Source organism: Vigna unguiculata, chromosome 2 (assembly GCF_037176805.1).
Source record: "Vigna unguiculata cultivar grain cowpea cultivar isolate G323 ecotype 2 chromosome 2, ASM3717680v1, whole genome shotgun sequence".
NCBI classification, from domain to species: domain Eukaryota; kingdom Viridiplantae; phylum Streptophyta; class Magnoliopsida; order Fabales; family Fabaceae; genus Vigna; species Vigna unguiculata.
In genome coordinates this window covers 31,760,495-31,784,133 of record NC_140793.1, presented here as the reverse complement: position 1 = coordinate 31,784,133, position 23,639 = coordinate 31,760,495, and the positions used below count along the sequence as shown (strand labels likewise).

Here is a 23,639-nt window from a genome sequence, read left to right as displayed (position 1 = left end):
TTGATTAATTAAGAATTAGCATTATCTAAAGGTGATTCCACTGTTCCCACCACGAAGGTCCATAATGCAGGGCATAATCGGATAAGCCTTGTGCTGTTGTTTCCTTCGGTTCAATAATTAAAGCAAACACTGGTCCCAACAAAATGGGAAAATAATCGCCGATACCTAAAATTGAACAGCATCCCAATACTTAAAATCAATATATATTTTGATAGTTCAACGTCTGTTATGATAAAAAAACCTCTCCACAAGGACTTATTTTGCCATTTTTTCTTTTTACCGTTTTTAACAGTTACAATTATATTTTATGTCAAGTTATCAAAACAGTTGATTTAATCCATTTTTTTAATTATCAAAATCACTTAATGTCTTGTTATTTTACTTTTTTTGTTCTTTAATAACTGTAAAAATAATATTTTTTTTTTTGTAAAACAATTCTAATAGTTTGTAACATTTTTTTTTTATATTTTTAATCTGATTCCATTAAATTAAATAACTCTTATTTTTACTCTACTTGTTCCTATTTATCTTGTTTTCTTTGATCATACCTACATATGTATATATGTAGCTCCAAAATAGTTGGTGCAGATGAAAATGAGTTTTGATTAACTTATTTAAGAGTTTAAAGCGTTAATTTCATTATTTTTATTTTTTATTTTTGCAGAAAAATACTTCTCCCCAAGCGTGCTATCAATCATCATCAAATAACAATTTTCTCTCTTTTTTCTCTACTAATCAAAATGAGTACACTATAAAAATGGGCTTTCGATAGGCCCTTCCTTTTTCTCGGCCCAAACCCATTAAAACATTGGATCCAGTCCATTTCATTTTCGTCTTCTGTTTTGCCATTTTTAACATCAATTTTAGTCCTTGGATGTGGTGGATTGAGCATTGTATTGGTGGTTTTACCTATTTGATTACATTTCTTCAAAGAAAAAATGTTTAGTCGTTGGATTCTTCGGAGATTTGTTATTTTGCGAAAAAAATAATGATATAACTGGGAAGTAGTTTAGGTAACATTTTTTCCTTTTTTTTTCCTTACCTCAAAAAAATACCATGTTCCATGTCAAAGTGGGCAAATAGTTAATTACCATTTAAAAAACCTAAAAAATATTTTAAAAAACTTTAAATAATAGCAAAAGTGAAGTGCTTTTTAGACTATGTTATTGAATTTACCTGGTCATGAATAAATTTTGAAACAAATATTGAGGTGATGAGTACAACATTAGGATATATCAAAAGTGAATCATTTGTATCATAAGAATTAAGCTTACTATCTTCAACCTTTTGCTGATTGTTGATGTGTTATTTTGCTTCACCGTGAAATTTAAGTTTAAGTGTATTTTTTTATTACCAAGCCAGTAATAAAAACATGCTATCTATTTATCACAACATGCTCGTGCAGAAAAACATTTGCGTGTATGATGACATTTTTTATTAGATGAATATTGGATTTAACATTAATTATCGTAACTCCAATTTACTGACCAATCTGGTTGGGTTAATGTTCTTAAAGTTGCCAAATAAAAAAGAAGGAACTCTAACCCTAATTCTTTTATCGGATTTGGGCCTGTGTCCCTAAACATTATTCTGGATAACTAAAAAATATTATACTTGGGCCAAAGTTTAGGAAGCAACAACAGATTCTTATCACAATAAATATGGAGTATGAAAATAGTAACAATAGTGTGATGTTAATTGTAAGACTTAAAAAATTTGGTTAAAATCTCTTTTAACAAGTGAATTTCTGTGTAGATTATTTAATACGTATTTAACATTTTATGTCACACAAAATTAAAATAAACATCCGATTAAGAAGAAATCGTGCGCTTTTGTGAAGTAGGTTTAAAATTAAAGGATCAAAACATTTAATTAATCTTAAAAATAATTTTAATTATTAAAGTTTTACTAAATTGGGAGTAAAATTGGTAGTAAAATCCTACTTATAATACAAAGTATACCGTTGGTAGTAAAATTGTAGTGTAATGATGTATTACCACTGAATGAAATCGAATTAAATATCTCCAATGCAAGTGTGTGCACCACGTGTTCGCCATTGGAGCGTCGTTCACTTTCTCTTTGTGACGGCGTGAGGGAACGAAAGCAGAGAAAAGAAGAGTAAGGTGGGAGACACACGCACAAAAAGAGAGCCGGAATCTACCGTTTTCAATCGGAGACAACATCAACTCAGCCGGAGAAGTAGAGTGTGCGGCGGAAATGTGGCGGTGCATCGCTCGGGGGCTTCGTGGAGCTGCTTCCACCACCAGATCCACCTCTAATCACCCTCTCGGATCTCACCTTTCTAGACTCTTCTCCGTATGAGAGACTCTCTCTTTCTTGACGATCTTACCATTCTTCGTTTTTCTCGTTTATACTTTTAACTCCGTGCACGTTCAATCACTTTGCGTGTTCTTTTACTTCAATTTATTTCCTTTCATTTTTACCTTGTGTATCTCTTAGACTGGATCTTTTACATGCAAATGATGTTTCACTGAACCTGAATCCTTTTTCCGTGCTGTGCAGAGTGGGGTTAACTCCTCGTACACCGTGGTGGATCATACTTATGATGCTGTTGTGGTAGGTGCTGGTGGCGCGGGATTGAGAGCTGCTATTGGACTTTCAGAACATGGGTTCAAGACTGCTTGTATCACCAAGCTCTTCCCCACTCGTTCTCATACGGTTGCAGCTCAGGTATGAGGGCTTTGCTAACATCTTTTTCGCTTGTTGATTAGTTGTACTGGTATTGTGACTATCTGTTCTCTTTGTGTTTTCGTTATTGGGTCTTTTGGCTTTTGTACTTTAGTGTAACTAGTATCCATGTGTAGAAGTTGTCCCATTGAAGTTTATTTATGAAAAAAAAAAAATTAATGGCTCTATGTGGATACTAGTTGAGAGAGATAGTAGCTTCCTTTGGTTGTGATGTCAATTTTAGGTATTTCTCGTGATGTAACTTAATTGTCCCCTAAATAGAGTCTTGGGTCACTTTGATACTGTTACCGCTTCCCTTCTTCAGAATTCATTCTTCTTGTGATATAATATGTTGTTTTGTTCGTTTCAATGATGGATGATGATTTAACTATTCCTCTGCCGTTGTGTGCTTTTAAAGAATCATTTTGAGATTGTCCCCCTGGCATCTTGTTCTGGTGTGCTTGTACAATTAGTTACAAATCATGACATAAGAAGTATTGGGTGATGCACCAAAGTATATTTTGTCGAAACTATCATCATATCAAGCCCCCCCACCCTGAATATGCTGGCAACACTAATTCTTGAGAATAAAATTCTGTATAGGGTGGTATAAATGCTGCTTTGGGAAACATGACAGAAGATGACTGGAGGTGGCACATGTATGACACTGTCAAGGGAAGTGATTGGCTAGGTACAAACTAACTCGATCTTTGAAATTTTACATCCCTGTGTGCCAAAAACATTTATAAATTACATTGCCTTATTGTCGGTCTAACTCTAATGAATAAGATAAGCCCGTGCCTGTTTACCTAAATGTGAAAATAAATTCGACATTTTTCTGTTTAATAGTATGATTTTCCCCTTGTTTCTTAATTAATGCAAGCTCTGTGGCCTACAGGTGATCAGGATGCCATACAGTATATGTGCAGGGAAGCGCCAAAAGCAGTCATCGAGCTAGAGAACTATGGTTTACCATTTTCCCGAACTGAGGATGGAAAAATATATCAGCGTGCATTTGGTGGTCAAAGCTTAAACTACGGAAAAGGTATTTCCAGAATTTAGGGTAGACTCAGTCTTTTTTCTTTTTCTTTTTTTTTTTGGGAAGAGACTTGATATTGGTATCCTTCTGTTGCTATGATACAGGAGGTCAAGCATACCGCTGTGCATGTGCTGCTGATCGAACTGGGCATGCTTTATTGCACACTCTCTATGGTCAAGCTATGAGACATAATACCCAGTTTTTTGTGGAATATTTTGCATTGGATCTTTTAATGAATAATGATGGTAAGTTTGTGGAAACAACTTGCTTTCACTTAGTTTGCAACCAATTCATCTAACAAGGTCTTAGCATTCATTGGCCTTGATGAGCAAATTTTTCAAGTACTTCACATTACAAAATTACTGACTGTAATTATGTTATCTATTTTAATTCTAATTGTTTTATCAAACTAGTATTCAATGGTGGGGGAGAATTTGTATGTTTTGATTGATGATAAAGTTAACTAATTTCTATATTGAATCTGTAGGCACTTGCCAGGGAGTAATTGCCTTGAATATGGAGGATGGGACACTACATCGTTTCCAAGCAGCCTCCACAATTTTGGCCACAGGGGTAACATAGCCTTCTTATGTTAAACAGTTTTTTTTTTTATTTCACTTATGAAGGATAGGTGAGATATTATATTATGCTTCAGGGTTATGGTAGAGCGTACTTTTCTGCAACCTCAGCACACACATGTACTGGAGATGGCAATGCCATGGTTGCACGTGCTGGGATCCCTCTTGAGGTTTGTTTTTCTTTTGGGTTTCTTTTCCATATTAACTTGATTTCTTTTGGCATGAATCTTTTTTCATTCGCACACTTATCATAAATTCTGCAGGATTTGGAGTTTGTACAATTTCACCCTACTGGTATATATGGAGCAGGTTGCCTTATAACAGAAGGTCTGCAGTTCAAGTTTTATTTGCTACTTCTTCTTGCTTTTGTTTTTACTTTACAAGCACCTTCTCCAATGAAATTGGAATGCAGTGTTTTTCATTTTCTGATTTTAATTTTTGGATCTTTTAGGCTCTCGTGGTGAAGGTGGAATTCTCAGGAACAGTGAGGGTGAGCGGTTTATGGAAAGATATGCCCCTACTGCAAAGGATCTTGCATCAAGAGATGTAGTTTCAAGATCAATGACAATGGAGATTAGGGAAGGTCGTGGTGTAGGTATGCTGGCTTATACTGAAATATCCATGTCTCTTTATACAAAATTTTATATTAACTTATACAAAGTTTGGTTGCTATTACTTTGTAGACGTAAGGAAAATGTATGGTAAAGATGTATAACTTTTATGTCAAATCTCAAGTTATATTTTATCTTTAATTCCTAAAATTGAATGAATCATCTTAGTTGGATGAAAATCATGTCCTCTCATTTATAGTTTGATGCTTTTTTTCTTATCAAGTAAGCTTGTATTAACTTTTAGAAATTATTTTCAGGACCCCTTAAAGATCACATCTATCTCCACTTGAATCACTTACCCCCAGATGTGCTCAAGGAGAGACTTCCTGGAATCTCTGAAACTGCTGCTATTTTTGCTGGTGTAGATGTTACAAAGGAACCCATCCCTGTTTTGCCAACTGTACATTATAACATGGGCGGTATTCCCACAAACCATTATGGAGAGGTATAGTGATGCACGCAGTTTGAAATGGGACTTCCAATTGAAAGATTAAAAAATATACAACGTAAGAAAAAAGAGAAGAAAAATCTAGGATAATTAATCATGCTATAATTGTTGAATTTAAAGGGAGGGGAAGAGAGATGTTCTGCCATAACTGAAGCACTGTACAGTCAGTCAATTTCACTTGAGCAATCCCGTTTTATCTCCCTTAATCACTTAGACTCTGACTAGACTAAGGGAACTATTTCCCGGGCATTGAGTAAATTGGTGCTACTTCGGAAGAACTAATTCCAGTGAAAATGCATCTAACTTGTGATGAATGACTCCTTTTAACATTCGAAGCATCAACTGCAGCTTTTAACATTGTTTACTTCTATTGATTGTTTTAAATTAGTGTTCTATGCTTACTGTTCTCCAATCCCCATTCTTTTGTCCTTCATTCAGCTCTTCTCTTACTCGATATTTGATTAAAAGCTTGTGCATCACTAGTAATAATTGTTTGCTTTCCGTTTTGACAACAAAAATATTAACATTCTCATTTCATTTTAAGCTGAATCCAAGTAATTATCTAATTACTGCTATTTGTTATGCAGGTGGTTACCATTAAAGGTGACAATCCAGATGCAGTGATTCCTGGATTGATGGCTGCCGGGGAAACAGCCTGTGCATCAGTCCATGGTGCCAATAGGCTCGGTGCAAATTCACTTCTGGATATTGTTGTTTTTGGTAGAGCTTGTGCAAATAGAGTTGCAGAAATCCATAGACCAGGCAAGATTCTTTTTCTGTTTGGCAATAAATTGTGTACACTGAAATTAGTATTATAATATTATCTGTCATCCATTTTGCAGGAGAGAAACAAAAGCCTTTGGAGAAAGATGCTGGTCAGAAAACAATTGCATGGCTGGACAAATTGAGAAATTCAAATGGTTCATTGCCAACTTCAAAAATTCGGTTGAATATGCAGCGAGTGATGCAAAGCAATGCTGCTGTGTTCCGTACACAGGAAACATTAGAAGAAGGTAATCCATTTCTTGTTATGCATATTTTATCCTCATGTCAAATCCTTTTTATTTTGTTGGTTCCTTAACTATCTCCTTAATCTGAACTTATATGCTGCATTGCAGGTTGTCAATTAATTGATAAAACTTGGGAGAGTTTCCGTGATGTTAAGGTCGAGGACCGCAGTTTGATATGGTAATTCCCATTTTAGCAAATGATGAATGACCCTAATATTTCATGGATGTTTAATTTTTACGTCTATTGGCTACATATTCACAGGAACTCCGACTTGATTGAGACTATTGAGTTGGAAAATCTTTTGATAAATGCTTGCATCACAATGTACTCTGCTGAAGCTAGGAAAGAGAGTAGAGGAGCTCATGCCCGTGAAGACTTCAAGGTGAGTTTTCTATCACTCATGCAAATTTCATACCATCAATATGAATAGTACTTAACTATATTATGTTGGATTCTGCAGGTTAGAGATGATGAGAACTGGATGAAACACACTGTGGGGTAAGTCATGTTTCATAAGTTATTTGGTTTTCTATTTACAAAAGCTGGCACTTGAGTAGTAAAGTTGAACTTGATTTTTTTATTTCTATTGGGAACCTTGATCCTTTTAGGTAATTTGAATTGATGGAAAGGAATGGGAGTGAGTATGAAATGGAAGTGGGATATTTGTTCCTGTACTTCGTTTGTTGAGATAGGAATAAAATGATAACATGATAACACTCCTTCATCTTTATGTTTGTTTTCCATTGCCTTGATTTAACCAATTTTGACCCAACCAAATTTCTGGGTTTAGCTGGGCCTGAGTAGGTGCTAATTGTCTAAAAAACACAAATTTGAGACTGATCAAGTGTATCAAGTGTTTTGAGCTATATTTTGTTGGTGAAATTGAATCCTCCTTCCGTCATTTTTATGTAATAACTAATCTTAAAACCGTAAGAGCTCCCATAGAAATGATTGGTACAAGTTTGCAGCTGCAATCGTGCTGTTAAACATGTTAATAGGGTAGATCCGTTTCAATGATCCTCAACCAGTTACGTTCTTTCGGTCTTTGAGCCTTTTGTTGCTTAAGAGCTGGAGTGCTCTCAGCTCTCGTGTATCGTTGGAGCATCCAAGTCGCTCATTAAGTTAATTCACTTGTGCTGGGATGATATTGTCATTAATTAAGCATGCTCCCTTTTTGGGTAGCAAATTAGCTGCTATTGCCTCTAACAGTGATCTTTGACACAATGAAAGTTAATTTAGATATGTAAGAATCTGGTATTTTGTATTAGAGAAGTTGGAAACCTTACTGGTGTGAGGGAGATATTTTGGTTGTATTACTGAACCCTAACTCTGACCAGAAGCATGACATTTGTCTAGAAACTAACTACTTTAAGTTAAGAATGGAGGTCTGAGATGATCAACACCCTATCATGTCCTTTCAAGTAAGAACTATGTCAGCTTGAAATACAGATGAAAGGGATCAATGTTTTCACCATGACCATTAAGGGTTGATTTATCGATCCAATATCAATTAACCAGCTATTCTGAAAGATTAAGATTAAGTGGGTGGAGTCGGCTAACATGGAGCTGCTTTTGATTACAGTTGTACTATTTACAATTATTCAATTGAGGAAAAAACTGTCAATAAATTTCATATGTTAGCTAAGTGTGCATTCATTTGCAGATACTGGGAGAACGAGAAGGTCCGGTTGGACTACAGGCCAGTGCATTTGAATACATTGGATGATGAGGTTGAATCATTCCCTCCCAAGGCTCGTGTCTATTGATTTCCTTGCTAATGGATGGTTAGACTTGTCGTCTCAATGTTAAATGACAGGAAAAAAATGCAATAAATTTTAATTTTTGATGATAATTGTTGCATTCGTCATCAATATTTGATTCATACTCCTGGCATTCTCAAATAAAACTGTATTTGCAGCAAAGAATCATAGGAATACAATTCTATTTAACTGCTTGTATTTTGACAAGCTTAACTGCTGGTATTTTGACAAGCTTTTTGCAAATTTACTATTTACCACGTTCGCGTCTCCAAGCTTATAATTTTCTAAGTTTCGTGTTTATTCATAATTTTCTATTTTGGTGTTTATTAATATTATTCTAAGTTTCGTGTTTATATTGGAAGTTTGTTTATCTACAACAGCACTGCATGAAAATGGAAAAAGTGACTTTCCAAACTCATGTTCGTTCGAACATGATGGCAGTCTCCTCTTTGTTACAGCTTTATGCACAACTGTTCGGGCCCCTAAAAGGGTGCTTGTCGTCAAGTTGTTTGAACCAATTTAGAACCATACGCGTGAACCAAAAAATCTTAGGCGTATAATCACACTATTAGCTTCTCTTGATTATCATTGAAGTAGTACACAAATTGAAAAAATCGTGTTAGGTTTAAGTCGAATATATGCAATTTTTAATGTAAATGAAAAAGAAAACGAAAACAAAACAACGTTGAATGGATCAAAGCAACGCGGAGCGACATATGGATAAAATTATGATCAAACTCCGTTTCAGAAAGAACGATGAAATGAAAAGAGTAGATTTGTAACCCATTTATTAGATACCAGGGGCAAATTTGATCATCTCGCTCTCTGTATAATACACATTAAGTGCATTACCTGCATTATTAAAATCCACAAATTTGCACCGTTTATTTATTTCTTTATTCTCTCAAATATATTCTTGACCTTTTCTCTCCCTCTTTAATTTCTCATGTTATTTTTTGTAATTTTAAAATTTTCATTAGTTTTATTCCTCTCCAGAAAACAGTCACTATCAATCTTTCAACTGCCCCTCTAATTCAGTCAATTAAGGGAACGATGAAAACAATTTTAAAAAATAGATACCTAGTTCAGTTTACATCGAAAAAAGACTACCGTGTTGTGCAAGAAGGAAAAAAGATAATATATATACAGGTCATATGATTTAGCTATATGATTTGTTTTATATGATATACTTGTGAAGGGGGAAAAATGGTCTGACAAATCATGTTGCTCCGAGTCACTGAAAAAATCAATGCGTGCACCACAAAGAAGATAACAACAATACATAATGCAATACATAATACAACAGTCTATTTTGGTTCCAAGTTAAAAGCCAAACAGAGCAGAAAAGTAAAAATGAACAACAACAATATCATAGCATGCTACATGGATAAATCCCTCCTCATAGATAACCTAATTATGCGTTGGCACTGGGCTGATTCCTCGCTTTTTCCTTCTCCTTCACCTCACTTCCCTGCGTCCTGTCATAAGCTTCATGCATATACATACCAAAAAAAAAAAGAACCCAATAATTAAGACCAAAAAAAAAAACACAGGAGGAAATTATACATACATGTCTGATAAGAAAACTAAACCTGGGTGATTTTCATGTACGCACTCATCCGTCTTAGGCATGCATTGTTTTCCACCATAAATTCCTCCAAACCCTTCTTCATCACACCTCGTAGAGTACCCTTCCCCAAACGAATGAGACATCGCATCTCTTCATAATATTTATCATAATTAACTCATTTCAGTATAATCAAGAATCCAGTGATTATCTTTCACTTATCGTCTAATCTAAGATCATATAAAATGCGTCTCATGATGTGTTATAGAATCAAACATGGTAATGAATGAAATCGAACATGTTATTTGAACTCACCCATGTTTAGTTTCCTCACTAGGTTTCTGACTCTTGTCCATGTTATGATCTCTGCTGTTACTATCAGGTTTGGTGCAGAATCTGACTGCAGAAGCTTCCCGACCGAGGTTGGAAGAGAGGGAGCGTGGGAGTGAAAAGTGTTGATAGGTTAAAACCGTTTTGATGGAGTGAAGCATTGCTTTTTCTATTTTGAGATGAATGGATCTTGTGATAGTCCTATAATTTCGAACAGTGCAAATCCTATTAATCCTCTGGTTCACATGCTTCAGAAAAAACATGAAGCAGTTTCATGACATGACATGTGGTGTGCTTTGGACGCTTGTCCTTCTCACAGACCCTCACGTGTCGCGTTGAGGCTGTTGAGCCTTCTTCATGCAAAGAATATTTCAATTCATTGTGTAACAACTCATAAACGCCACGTCCATCACTGTGAAGAATATGTATTCTATTCTAAATGCTTCTTTCTTTCTTGGTATGCAAAGAGTTCAAATTCATGGCTTTCTGTATTTGTTTGTAAATTGCAATTATAAAATAAGACATCCATGGATCGGCTTGACTGAACTAAGACATGTTGCAGATGATCTCATTCTGATTTACCTTTGTGTTCTCAAACAAAAATGTTAAAGAATTCAGCTTGATGAGTTGGGGTGAAATATTAAAAGTATAAAAATATGGAAACTTCCCGATATACCTAGATAGATAAATTTTAATAACTCTAATTTCAAGGAAAAAAAAGTGTAACTGTTTTTACACACTCAATTTTAAGGATTAAAAACATTTTTTTTTTCTCAATAGTATTTTACTGAAATCTAATTAAGTGTACAAACTTTAAATAAATATACTCTTGTTTACATGCTTTGATAACTAATTAATATGCGTATAAGTTTATTTTAATGAAAACAAAAATATATACTATTATCATTTCTCATTAAAAAATTATAAACAAAATAATTCTATTTGAAGGGATAAAATATCTAGGACAATTCTTTTCCATCATTAGTTTGTCACGACTTATAATTTTTTATATATAGTTTGTTTATTTTATTCAATGTGGGATTTTGATTATTTTTCTTTCATATGGTGACTCTTTTTTTGGTTATGGTTATGTGGTCAGTAACCTAAATCATTGGTTATAGTCATAGTAGAGATTGTGATTCTAGATATATGAGGCATTAGTCTTAAACATGTAAGGCATTTGATATCACTTTTACCCCAAAATCTTAAGGCAATAGTGTTATAGGTATTTATTTTTATGTATTGTTTAACTTTGTTTATTCTATCCAACGTACTTTGACTCACACTTTGACTATTTCCAACCGACGCGAGGCAGTTCATCTTTACCTTCGATCCTAGATTACTCGTCTCAACCTTCAGCACGAGACAGTCTATCTTGATCTTCTGTCCAAAGACAATCCATCTCAAATTTCATTCTATAACGGCCTGTTACAACCTTCGACCTGGATCAGTTCGCCTCAATCTTTCGTCTAAGATGACTCGACTTAATTTAACTTTTGACCCAGGTCGAAAATGTCGACTTTAAAAGTTAATTAAAATTTTGTAGTATACCAAACTTATATTTGTTCCAACTCTGACCTACTTTGAGATGGAGCATAGGAAGTTCGAGATTTTTTTTGTTCCCTTGTTCAATAACCCCTAAAAGGTTGCTTATTCAAACGCTCATGAATCAGATTGAAAAATTCTATTCAAGCCTATCATAAGTTGCATAAAATTGTTGAGTCCAGCCGAGCAGGATTGAAAATTAAACCTTTGAGATAAAGCAAAATGTTGCATAGCAACGAACAATGGAGAAATTGTCAAACCCTTTTCGGACAAAGAGTGCCACTTACATTTGAAGACCCTACATGCTACACGGGTTGCACACTGAAGGCATAGGATGTCGGATACCCATGCAATCAATAAGCATACACTCAACTTTTGAAAGAGGCCAAAAATAATTTCGCGATCTTATGAGTAATGGAGATTGAAATAGTCGATTGATCATGGTTATAAATTCTAGATTCTACATTTCTTTAGTTCGTATATAGAATTATATTTATCAGTGTGTGTATGCATAAGAGATAGAGAGGGAATTTAGTACTATAGGTAAAAAGTTTAACGTACATTTTTAGCATTATGACAAATATTTTTCTTTTCTATGGATATTCTTCACTACCATTAGGGTGATGTAGATCGGTTCTTGTAAATAATGATTTTTTAACATTTAATATAGTTATATGCTTAAATCAAAATTATTAATTGTTAAATTGGAACTGCTTCTAGTTAAATGATTCACGAATTATAATTATGGTTTTACTTGCACCTTATATGCTGACAAAAATATATAAACCCATCACTTTTATATGGTTGAGATATTTTTCTTAAGATAATTTATTTTATTTAGATAAATACGTACGTATGGATTGTTTAATAATTATATTAGGATTATTGGTACACTTTTGTTTTGAGGTATAATTTAATCTATAGTCTATAAGTTAATTTCAACCACACCTAAATAAGTTTTGTTTTATTGGTTTACCAAATGGTTGGATTGAAAATATCACAAAATCTTCAAAGTCCGTACTTAGTTAGGATAGGAGTTAAAGTGAGTCTGGTTCAAGATTTTAATAAATTCTTACATATTTTTTCACATTTATAATATTTTAGATTACAAGTTGATTTCAAATAATTTTTATTAATTATAAATTGATATTTTTAGTTATTTGGAACTTAATAAGAAGGTCAGTGTCCAATCCAACTTATCTGAGTATATCAACCTTAACTAACTTGGTTTTGTTCCGACTCAACATTATCTTATTTGAGTTTGACTTTTGTAATCTAACTAACATGACATGTTTGAACTATTAGCCTAACATGGATCCAACTCAACTCATTTTGATGTGCATCCAACTCAACTCAATTAAAGGTGAGTTTGGCTCAACTCAACCAAAGGTGAGTTTAACATGACTCGATCCAAGTTGGACGAATCAACTTAGCTTGATGTGGGCTCAGCTAAACTAAGGTCGAGATGGATTGGACTCAATTTAGCCAAGATGGCCCAGACTCAACTCGACAAAGACAGGTTAGACTAAACTTGACCAGGTGGACTCGACTGAACTTGACCACATGTGGACTCAACCGATTCAACCAATGGTAAGTTTGGTTCTACTCAACTTGAGGTGGGCTCAACTTAACTAGGCATAAGGTGAGTTTTACCTGACTCAATCCATTGTGAACCTGAATCTATTCAATCTGATGTGGGCTTATAACTCAATCGAATGTGAGTGTAACTTGAGTACTATAAATAAAATGTTCATATAAGATTGATAATACATGATTACAATCTATACTCGAATTAATCTTGACTTAAATATCAAAGTGTCAAACCATCCGATAAAAAACAGAAAATAAAAATAATATAAAGGTGGAAACACCAAAAGTTGAAAATGTCAACCAGATTACAAAAATAACTTCAAAATTGTAATATTTATATTTTTAAATTATCAATGTGTCTCATGATAAATAATAATTCAAAAGAGTAGTAATCGATTTTCTTTTTTTCTACTCTTCCACGAATTAAATTAATATAAAATAATTATAATTAATTTAATGAGAAAATATGAAGTAATATTGAAAAATTAACTTTTCTTTAATTGCATAATTAATCAAACAAATATATGATTTTTTATGCAAAGTAATGACATATAATTTATCTCTATTATATTTAAATAAATTCCCGTTACCATTATATATTAAATTTTTATTTTGAGTATTTAATATATTATAAAGTTATAGTTTAAGATTTTTTTTAAAACACGCTTATTTATTGTTTTTATTATTATACTAATAAAAACAGCATGAGTGTTATTTTTCTATTGTAATAAAAAAATAAAAAACTATTATTATTATTATTATAAAATTGAATATATATTATTTTTATAATTTTATTTTAAGTGGTTTATAATTATTTTATAAATAATATTTTAATTAAAAAATAGTTAACTTTGGAATAAATTAAAAAAATATATTAAGGTTAAACAAACTTTTATTTAAAAATAATATTGATATAATAATTATTTTAGTTTAAAAAATTATTTAAAAATAAAATTAAAAATAAATATTATAAAAAAAGTCAGTTTATATATTTTTTATTTCTTAGTATTTTTTGTTATAATAGGAAATTAATTTTCTTTCCTATATGATAATACATTGGTCAATACAAATAAAAAAAAAAACTCAATATATATTATTATCCATCAATATTCTAAATTGCTTCAGCTTAACCCAAGGTACGAAAGATTCATTTAACATACATCAATAATGGATAATAACATACATTCAAACTAAATTATTAAGTTTATTGAGTATTGATAATGAACAAATATTGATTAAATACTCAAAATAAAATTAAAGTGTGTTCCCTTCATTTCTTTTAAATATTCTTTTAAGATTATTTAGAAACCAATAAATTTTGGTCACTTTCATAAAATATTTATAATTTTTTATTTATATTTTGAGATCACAATAAAAATAAATATATATATAAAAGCTAATTAAGAATACATGAATGATAAAAATATATATAATTAAATGATAATTAATATTTTTCTAAGATAACAGTTTAAAAAACATTTTTAAAAATATAATATTTAAAATAAAATAAATTAAAAACCTATAAACTTATTTAAGTTTAATTCATAGACAAATAAAAAAAGTTGTTGACCTGGTCAGTCAACAAAATACTATTTATTATTTAATATATGTAGGAACGTAAGGATAACGCAATCTGAGGCCACATCGTGCGTAAGGACCACGCGACCTTGAAAAGTTGGAAGCCAGCGCGTCATTGCCGTCCTTGTAGGGTTAAACACCAAACCGCCATTGTGCTGATCTTCTTTTACAAAAATACCCCTCTATTATTGTAAAGAGACAGATAACAAACAGCTTTGCCCCACCGATAAATGAGCCGCACCTAACATTACACGTCACAGAATCCCCACCGTCAACACAATCAATCTCAGCCGTCCGATCCCAGAATTCCATTATAAAAGAAACCTTAGGGTTCTCTATTTTCTCTCATTCAGCGCCTCTTCTTCTCAGCCTTATCTTCATAAACTCTTTTGCCATACCTACTCTCTGCAATTTCAGATCTATTATTTTCCTTACCTCCGATGCTTCTTTCGTCACCGGATCGGGATGGATCTGATCAAGATCTACACGTCCATGGTGGTTTCGGCCTGGTTCGATCAACTTCACGTTGGGATTATGCTCCGGTTAGGTTCGGTCTTACGTTATTAGCGTCTTGATTTGTTATCTTCAATTTATATTATCGGCGTTTTTCATAGATCCGATGCATGGAGGCACAGATCTATGCATAGAGGTTTGCGCTTCTTGTTCGTCTTGCTTGTGTCGTGGGAGAGTCCTTTGGTCTTTGTATATGCCAAGCCTCTTGAGGTGTTTTTTGCAGGTAGATAATCCATGGGATGAAAGCTGATCCAACTATAGATTGATGGATCCATTTGCCGATGCTCCTTCGATCGTTATGTATGGATGCTTGTATCGGATGATTTGGATTGTTGAAGAAGCAGTGTTACTTGCTAGGCTGCATATGTTGCTGGTCTCAGATGTAAAATTATTGTATGATGTGAAGCTTTCAGGTGGAAATATGTGGATGTAGGAGATTTCGGGATGAATGACCTCAAAACGCTGAGTCGTTTGGGGTTGGGAGTCCTGAGTGATCTTGTCATCCGACCTTTGCCATGTCAGGTGCGCTTGCTTGGCAGGTCAAATAATTGTTAATAAAAAAAGTTTTGTTGGTTTCGGGAGAGATCGCACGGGAGTTGCCCGGGATCTCTCCCTCGTGTGGTGTGTGCTGTGCTCTCTTTCGTTATGCCTTTTATTATTACCTTTCTCTGTCGCTCCACTCCGTTATACATCTCTGCACCAGAGGGATTCAACAGAGGATTCGCTTCAACCAAAAGGTATTATTTATCAATTTACAATCAAAAGGTTAGATATTTCAATTCAAATAATTAAAGATAAGATAACAACCGTATACTTGTTTTTAAAATTTAAACAGCATCGTTCCAGGTTCAGTAGTCAACAGATCGAATAATTTGTGTCATCTTCCGTTAATTTGATTTAAAAGGTTGGTAATGTGAATAATGTCAATCTGAGCTTTTTGGTAATCTTATAGGCAGAAGATGCTAGGTGGAGTTCATCAGTAGTTACATTCTAAAAGGTAAAACGGGGTCTTTGTTTTCGAAGGTATTTTAATTATGAATTATTTATTTTAAGCAGTCATTAAGCCAGTTTTCATGAATCAACGATGGTACTCGATACTATTAACGTCGATCCATGCCTATTTAATAATTACTTTCCTCATTAATACTGTCTTATCTATAAACGTCGATTCATGCTTATTTAATAATTACTTTCTTCCTTATTACTGTCTTATCGAATAAAATAATGCTTTATTGAAATAGCGCAGCAGTACTATTGTCATTTTGTTAATGTTCATTATTGTTTTATTTCACTTGAGGTGGGTTAATCTGGTGACATCTGCTTATAAAGATTGATCACATGTAGTATTGCCGGTTTAGTACCATATACTTGTAAATTTGATAACATGTAATAAGTTCAGCTTCGGCAGTCAATATTTGTAATGCAGAAATAGCTTATTTTCAAAGCGAATTATTTGAGGATTGTAGCATTGTTATGCTTTGCCAATGAGATCTTCTGGCTAACATCGAAGTATCCGTCTTCAATTACGTAAAGACGCTATATGGCTTCCGCTGGGGAAATATCACGGGGTAGGAGAATGCGATTGTGATGAAATTATCTTGTGGATTGCAGAAGATTCTGATCTATGCTTGTATTTTTAACGTGAAGATGATTTCGGCACTCTACACGGAAAGTATATTTTTCTTCCAAGTTAATTTAGTTTGCATTCATTTTCCGAATTGAGTTGCGATGTTGTTATTGAATCCTCTCATCGTTTACCTTATTTACATTGTCATTATTAAGATGTCCATTTTTAGTTTGTTATTGTTGATAAATCATGTTGTCAGTAGTACTGTTCAAAAATTCAATTATTAAGTTATTTTAATACTACCGTTATTTTGTTTATGAAACATAGGTAGTATATATTTATAGTTATTTGTTAGAGAAAACTTATTAAGATACTGCTTACTGCACTTAATTTGTATTATCGTCAATTGGTTACACACATGGAAGGCTAATTCATGTTGTCAGTAGTACTGTTCAAAAATTCTATTATTAAGTTATTTTAATACTACGGTTAGTTATGTTTATTTATGAAACATGGGTAGTATATATTTATAGTTTTGTTAGAGAAATCTTATTCAGATACTGCTTACTGCACTTAATTTGTGTTATCTTCAAAGATAAAATCAGCTGTGTTTGCCATTAAACTTTTGGTTTCTGCCTTACATATGAGTTATCTAATTAATTTATCTGCTATCTTTATAATGCGGAACTTTTGATTGTCAAGGTGCTTGTGCGCGTTGTGTTGAATAATTCGTAGGGTGGCTTATGTTTTTCTATCTTGTTGAAGAGTTATAAGTATGTTTCTTGCTAGTATTATTTAGGAATTTATGTCCCAATTATCTATCTTTTGTATTCTCAAATTTTTTTACACCATAATCAATATTTTTCTAGTGCAATCAAAATATTATAATGTTATTGACCGACAATATTTAATAAAAGAATATTCTATTTAAAATTAGTAATATTTATAATTTTGGAGCCAGTTGAATGATGTGCCATAATTACTATTAAAGGCGAGCATTCACTTCCTCAATAGATTAACGTCAATATTGCCGAAAATAGCTTTTGTTTTGGAGATGTTAAAAATAGTTGTTACTTTCTAATTACTGTTTTTTATATATTAATAAAATTACTCTTGAAATGAGAAGTGGAATTATGAAAAAATTATATCATGGAAGTAGAATGTTTGCTGAGTAACCCAAGTCGTTGGCTAAATTTTTTGGCATATTTGAAAGTATAATTATTGAAAGCCATATTTTATTATATACATTATACACAAAGTAAAACTTGTTTTTCAACCTGAGACCTTATTTTCTGAATATAATGAAAGTTAGTTGTGTTGGATGTTTGTCTTGTTTAAGAAGGGTAGTTTTTTGGTAGTTATAATTGTAATTATTTAATTGAATGATAGATCTGTAAGCTCAAAACGGTAGAGCGATCAGAGCATTTCGTCTAATGGCGACCTTATGCTCTGGTAGGATGGTGGTTCGAATCCACCCTGATCTAATTATAATGCTTGATCTAGATTTGTATATACTTGTGCTTTTTTAACTTAGTATAAGGTAAGTAGATGGCAATTTTACACGAATTACTTTTTTTTTGGTTTAGTTTCGCTTTTGATTTTGAAGGTTTTCGTAGATGCTTCTTATGTTCCTATTTTATTATAATTTAGCCAAAAGTGAAAATGAAAAACTGACAGATTATTTTAAGAAATAATGAAATGTGATTAAATTTATTAAAAAATTGGTATATTATCACTTTTACATAAATTTTGAATATAAAGATTATAAGGTGTTTGGTACTCTTTAAGGTAGAGTTTTCTTAGCTATTTAAATTTTAAAATAGTACTTTTAAGGCTCTTTTATTTAGAAAAAGAAAATAGTACTTTAAAATTATAAATTGATACCATCCTTTTGCATTCAAATTAAATGTGAAATGTTTTATCTTTTTCAATATGCTTTTAATGAAAGTAATAATACCACCCTTTTACATTTATAACATAAATTGATTTTAAATTTATAAAAATGAAATACGCTGTATGAAATTAGTTTGAATTGGAAACATTTTTAAACATAGAAGTGATTTTGAAGAAACAGAAAGTACAAGGGGTAGAAAATTTCGCTCTTTAATACGGGAGTGTATTATTTTTCTTGGTTTTATTATTTTTTAATTAATTTTAGTTATATATTTCACTAATAATGTTGATTAAAAAAACGGTGTGATTTTAGTTATATATTTGAAGAATTGAAAAACATTTTTTTATTAAACAATATTATTTGTTAATCTAAAAACACGTAATTATTTTTATTATTTGTATTTGTAAATAACTCTTACATAAATAAAAATTTTCCGTTTTAAAGAAAGTTATATATTTTAAAACCACTTTCTTTGAATTATCTACAAATTTAATTAGAACTTATTATCATGTAATAATAAGTCATTTTTCATTTGATAAAATAATTTAATTTTATCAACCATCTCGTAAACATTCTTTGCAGAAAATAATGTATTTAAATTTGTTTACAATAATATTTTTATTTTTGTAGAAAATTATAGTTTATTAAAAATTTGAAGTGTATTGTGTACTTAAAATGAATGTTAAATATTGGTAAAAAATTTACGAAAATTATTACAGAATTTCAATTTCTCTTGAAAATGTCAGAATTTCGAAACTCTGCTCTGTGCCGTTCATTGTATACTGCTGGTTCGTATCTTGTCTACATTCATTTATTCTCTTATCAGATTTAGGTTTGATTACATCTATTTATCTTTCTACTTTGATTTCATTGATTTTCCTTGAATTGATTTATTCATGAAGGACTTTGATACCGATTTGTTTCACTGTCTGATTCTTGAGTCAAATGTAAAAGTGAGACTGAAATTAGATTCCCAGGGCGAAAGCAAGGTCTCAATGATAACAATGTTATATTATTAGTTATATACCTAAATCCTCCCAGTTCAATTCATATCTTCTGCATAGTTTCTGTTAGGAATGTGTGAATGTTCATAAATAACATGGATACAGGATAACAAATGCTTTCGTTACTTTAAAATTATAATAACTTTATATTAAAATTTTGGTTTAATTTAGTCTTTCAATTTTAAAATTTTGGTTTAATCTAGTCTTTCAATTTTAAAAATGGATAAATTTAGTTATTTTAATCCAATTTTGTTTAGTTTATTTAATATTTTAAATTATTTTTAAGCTACACTAAAATGAAAATATGTTAAATAGTATAAAATCAAATTATCATTAAAAAAAATTTTAAAATATCAAATAAAATTAACAAAATTTGATAAAAATAACTAAAGTTATATATTTATAAAGTTAGAGAACTAAATTAGATAAAATTTTTAAAGATAAACTAATTCCAATTTACCTTAGAAAGTAAAAATATATTTAATATTTGTTTATACAGAAACACACAACACATTATATTGTATAGGATTCAAACAGCCTTTTGTTTACGGAAGAAATTGACTAGAGGTATTAGGATGTTATATGAAGTTTTTGGGTTGCTTTTAAATCGACTACTTTTTTGTTTATGTATATTTGCACTGTTTCTATTTATTTTTTGCTATAAATTAGCAAAGGTTGTAATTGTTCATTGAAGATGTTAATGTAAGTGATACAATTTGTGGAAGAGGGTATGGAGCTCAATCCTCGTATGTGTTGATGCTAGGATGCGTTAGAAAATAAACTTTGATAGTAACGATAAGGTGTAATTATTTACTTGTTTTTTTTTTTCCAGAATTATTATAAGGGTTAAATATGTTTTTGGTCTCTCAAATTTCAGTAAAATTTGAAATTAGTAATTCTTCAAAAATTTTGACCAATTTAGTCATTCATTTTTTTAAAATACGTGAATTTAGTCCTTTTAACCAATTTTTATGAAGTTTATATGACGTTTCAAGTGTATTTCATGATAGTATTTGAATTATTTACTTATTTACACCGTTCGACACATTTTTGCTTCAATGTTAATTTAAATATTATCATAAAATGCATTTAAAATGTCAAATAAAGTTAACAAAATTCGATAAAAAGAACTAAATGCATGTATTTCTAAATATGAAAGATTAAATTGCTATATAAAATTTCAAAGAGAAACTAAATTCAAAATTCACTAAAACTTGAGAAATCAAAAACATATTTAACCTAATGTCAAGATTAGAAAGTGATTGCTTAATTGAATTTGAATGTATTACAATAGACTCTAATTTAATTTGAATATCAATTTTTAAAGTATTTTTCTTTTAATTTCTTAAGTTCATTTTTTTAAATAATAGTGTTGTTTAGCATCAATCGACTTTCGTAAGTAAATTTCGCAAAAATAAACTAAAAATAAAGACAAAAGGAAGGTATACAAAGACTAAAGTGAGAGAGGTCGTAGTTTTTTTAAAGAAAAAAAAATGTCATTTTGGTCTTTGAATTTATACCATATTTTTACATTAATTTCTAAAATGAAGAAAAAAAAAGTATTTTCAAAGTATGATTCAAAAGTATCATATCAATTCAAAATTAAAAAAAAATGTGACCAGAGTATATTTATATAATAAATTGATAATAAAAATTAAGTTCATGAATTTATTTATATGTTAAAATCTTATTTGACATATTTTAGTACCAAACATCAATGTAATAAACCGCTTAAAGAGACGAAAGTGGTTAATTACTATTTTTGTAATCTTTTACACTTAAAATGATAAAAAAAAAAACTCACGTAAAGTTATTTTAAGTGCTCTCACTTTTTTATATATTTTTTTTACAATTTTTTCAAAAATAAATCATATCATTAATAGTTTTTTACATGCGTGTTTAAATTCAGAACATACTATTTGTAGAGCAGAGCAGAGGGACTTTCTCACGCATACATGATTTAATTTCAAGTTAAAAAATTAGATTTATACATTCTTGTAGTTTTTAAGATTCGGAATAAGTTTATTTTGGGTCTTCAAATTTAAAACCAACTTTTTTAGTATTTGTAATTTCAGAAATCTTATATTTCAAATATAATTAAAAAATACATTATATTCAGATCAATAAATATTTATTTCAATGTATTTAAATATGAAATATTTGGACAGAAAAATTCAATATTTATTTTAAATTATATGAATTAAGAATATCAATTTTAAACATGAAAGACAAAATTAAACTTTAGTCCAAGAAATTGAATAATGTTTTAAGTTAAATATTTTAGGTTTAAATACCTTTTTCATCCTATTTTTGTAGTGTTTGTTGCGGATGATCCTCATCTTGAAGTTAAATGGTCCTCATTTTTATCGAATGTTTAAAATGGTCATCATTTTCGCAATTCGTGTTTTATTTGGTCATTTTCTGTGACGTCGTTTAAATCAGTAACGGAGCACTATACATGTGACACTGTTTGTATTACGTTGCATCAGGGTGTGTTACTACTGTACAGGTGTGGTAATTTAGAAACCATGCAAAACATCACAACAATCCAAGCATAAACAAACTCCAAAATAGAATTACGAAAACCCTAAGCAAACACAATCCAGAAAACCCTAAACCCACCTACCTCGGTGATGATGATTAAGTGGAAAATTGAGATGAAAAGCGCGACTACAATCCAATGATGAAATGACAAGTATTAGTTGTTTCCTCTGTAAATCCGAGCTCAAGAAAGACGAAGATGAAGAAATCGCCTCCAACGAGAAAAAGCGCGACTGCAATCCAACAAAATTTCTCCTAAATTGAAAAGTTAACGTTAATTAGCATCTGCACAGTACATGTAACACATTCCAATACAACAAAGTACAAATAGTGTCACCTGTACAGTACTCTGTTACTAATTTAAACGGCATCACAGAGAAGGACCAAACAAAACACGAATTGCGAAAATGAGGACCATTTTAAACATTCAGTAAAAAATGATGATCATTTTAAACATTCTATCAAAATGAAAATTATCCACAATAAACACTACGAAATTGAGTACGAAAAAAGTATTTAAGCCAATATTTTAACTGCAATCGTAAGAGTTAAGATTATCCGATTGGTAATCTTATATTCTTCAGATGACAGAACAATTTAACAAGACAACTCAAATCTTAGATGACTACACTAATTTCCACAAAACATAACAGATATTCCTTCACTAATTTCTCTGTTATAATCACTGAATTATGAATCTGCAGAATGTTAACATGTACAGACGAACTGACACAGAAAAGCAAAGATGAATCCACAAAAGTAAATATGAAACAACACAGAGAAGATTCGATTACAAATCCTTGAAACACAAAAACCAGAAAGAAACAGAACACATATCACCATCCCTGAATTGGCCACCGTTTATCTGGATCGGGAAGCCAAGAAGAGCGTTTCTTCTCCTTCTTTACCACCCTCTCCGCCACCTTATTAGGCTCTTCCTGGGGAGATGAAATTCTCGCAAAGGAGAAAACTTTACCAAGAAGCCCCGCACCCCTTTTATTTTTCTTGTACTTTTCACTGAAATCATGTTCACCACTTAGCCTCACCGACTGAGAGATTCTCTCGTAGCCACATTCCGATGTTACATATTCTGATGAAAACGGTATTCGGTGTGACTTCGACAACCTGAAACTTCTGCTGAACTCCATCAACCTAGACTTCTGGTCTGTTATTTTCTGTTTGGTTCCAAAATTGGTTGAGTTCCTGGAATTATGGTACTTGGGAAATGGTGGGATGATTAATTGTTTTGGAGATTTCTACATTTATTTGGTTGGAGATTCTTTCGTCTGAAAAGGAAATAGAGAGTCCGTTCTGGAAGGATATTATTCAATTGATGCGTCCCAATCCGCACTATGCGTAATGGGGGTTGATTCAT

General features: G+C 31.5%; 2 protein-coding genes and 2 long non-coding RNA genes across 6 annotated transcripts; 3 read left to right on the top strand and 1 right to left on the bottom strand.

The window, feature by feature from the left end:
• The first annotated feature begins 2,018 nt into the window (after positions 1-2,018).
• LOC114173323 (succinate dehydrogenase [ubiquinone] flavoprotein subunit, mitochondrial) lies at positions 2,019-8,392 on the top strand. Its single transcript, XM_028057623.2, has 16 exons — positions 2,019-2,316; positions 2,524-2,691; positions 3,292-3,379; positions 3,587-3,733; positions 3,832-3,972; positions 4,215-4,300; positions 4,383-4,475; positions 4,569-4,632; positions 4,757-4,900; positions 5,174-5,361; positions 5,952-6,126; positions 6,207-6,377; positions 6,483-6,552; positions 6,637-6,757; positions 6,836-6,873; positions 8,039-8,392. Exons 1-16 carry the CDS (start codon positions 2,218-2,220, stop codon positions 8,139-8,141), a joined length of 1,896 nt encoding a protein of 631 aa, XP_027913424.1. The 5' UTR covers positions 2,019-2,217; the 3' UTR covers positions 8,142-8,392.
• A 955-nt stretch (positions 8,393-9,347) lies between these two features.
• On the bottom strand, positions 9,348-10,253 carry LOC114173324 (late embryogenesis abundant protein). 3 transcript variants are annotated; one of them, XM_085670178.1, is made up of 3 exons: positions 10,018-10,253; positions 9,706-9,855; positions 9,348-9,613 (listed from the first exon to the last, which is right to left on the bottom strand). In XM_085670178.1, the coding sequence occupies exons 1-3, from the start codon at positions 10,191-10,193 to the stop codon at positions 9,550-9,552; spliced, it is 390 nt and encodes a 129-aa protein (XP_085526304.1). In that variant the 5' UTR covers positions 10,194-10,253; the 3' UTR covers positions 9,348-9,549. The 3 variants fall into 3 exon arrangements, with proteins under 3 accessions (XP_085526304.1, XP_027913426.2, XP_027913425.2); XM_028057625.2 differs by having other exon boundaries at positions 9,728-9,855; positions 10,018-10,252; XM_028057624.2 differs by having other exon boundaries at positions 9,348-9,623; positions 9,728-9,855; positions 10,018-10,251.
• A 4,898-nt stretch (positions 10,254-15,151) lies between these two features.
• Positions 15,152-15,994, top strand: LOC114173597 (uncharacterized). Its single transcript, XR_003602526.2, has 2 exons — positions 15,152-15,394; positions 15,482-15,994. It is a non-coding gene; the product is annotated as an uncharacterized LOC114173597 (long non-coding RNA).
• A 628-nt stretch (positions 15,995-16,622) lies between these two features.
• LOC146888515 (uncharacterized) lies at positions 16,623-17,147 on the top strand. The gene is made up of 2 exons (XR_014993090.1): positions 16,623-16,988; positions 17,055-17,147. It is a non-coding gene; the product is annotated as an uncharacterized LOC146888515 (long non-coding RNA).
• The last annotated feature ends 6,492 nt before the right edge of the window (positions 17,148-23,639 follow it).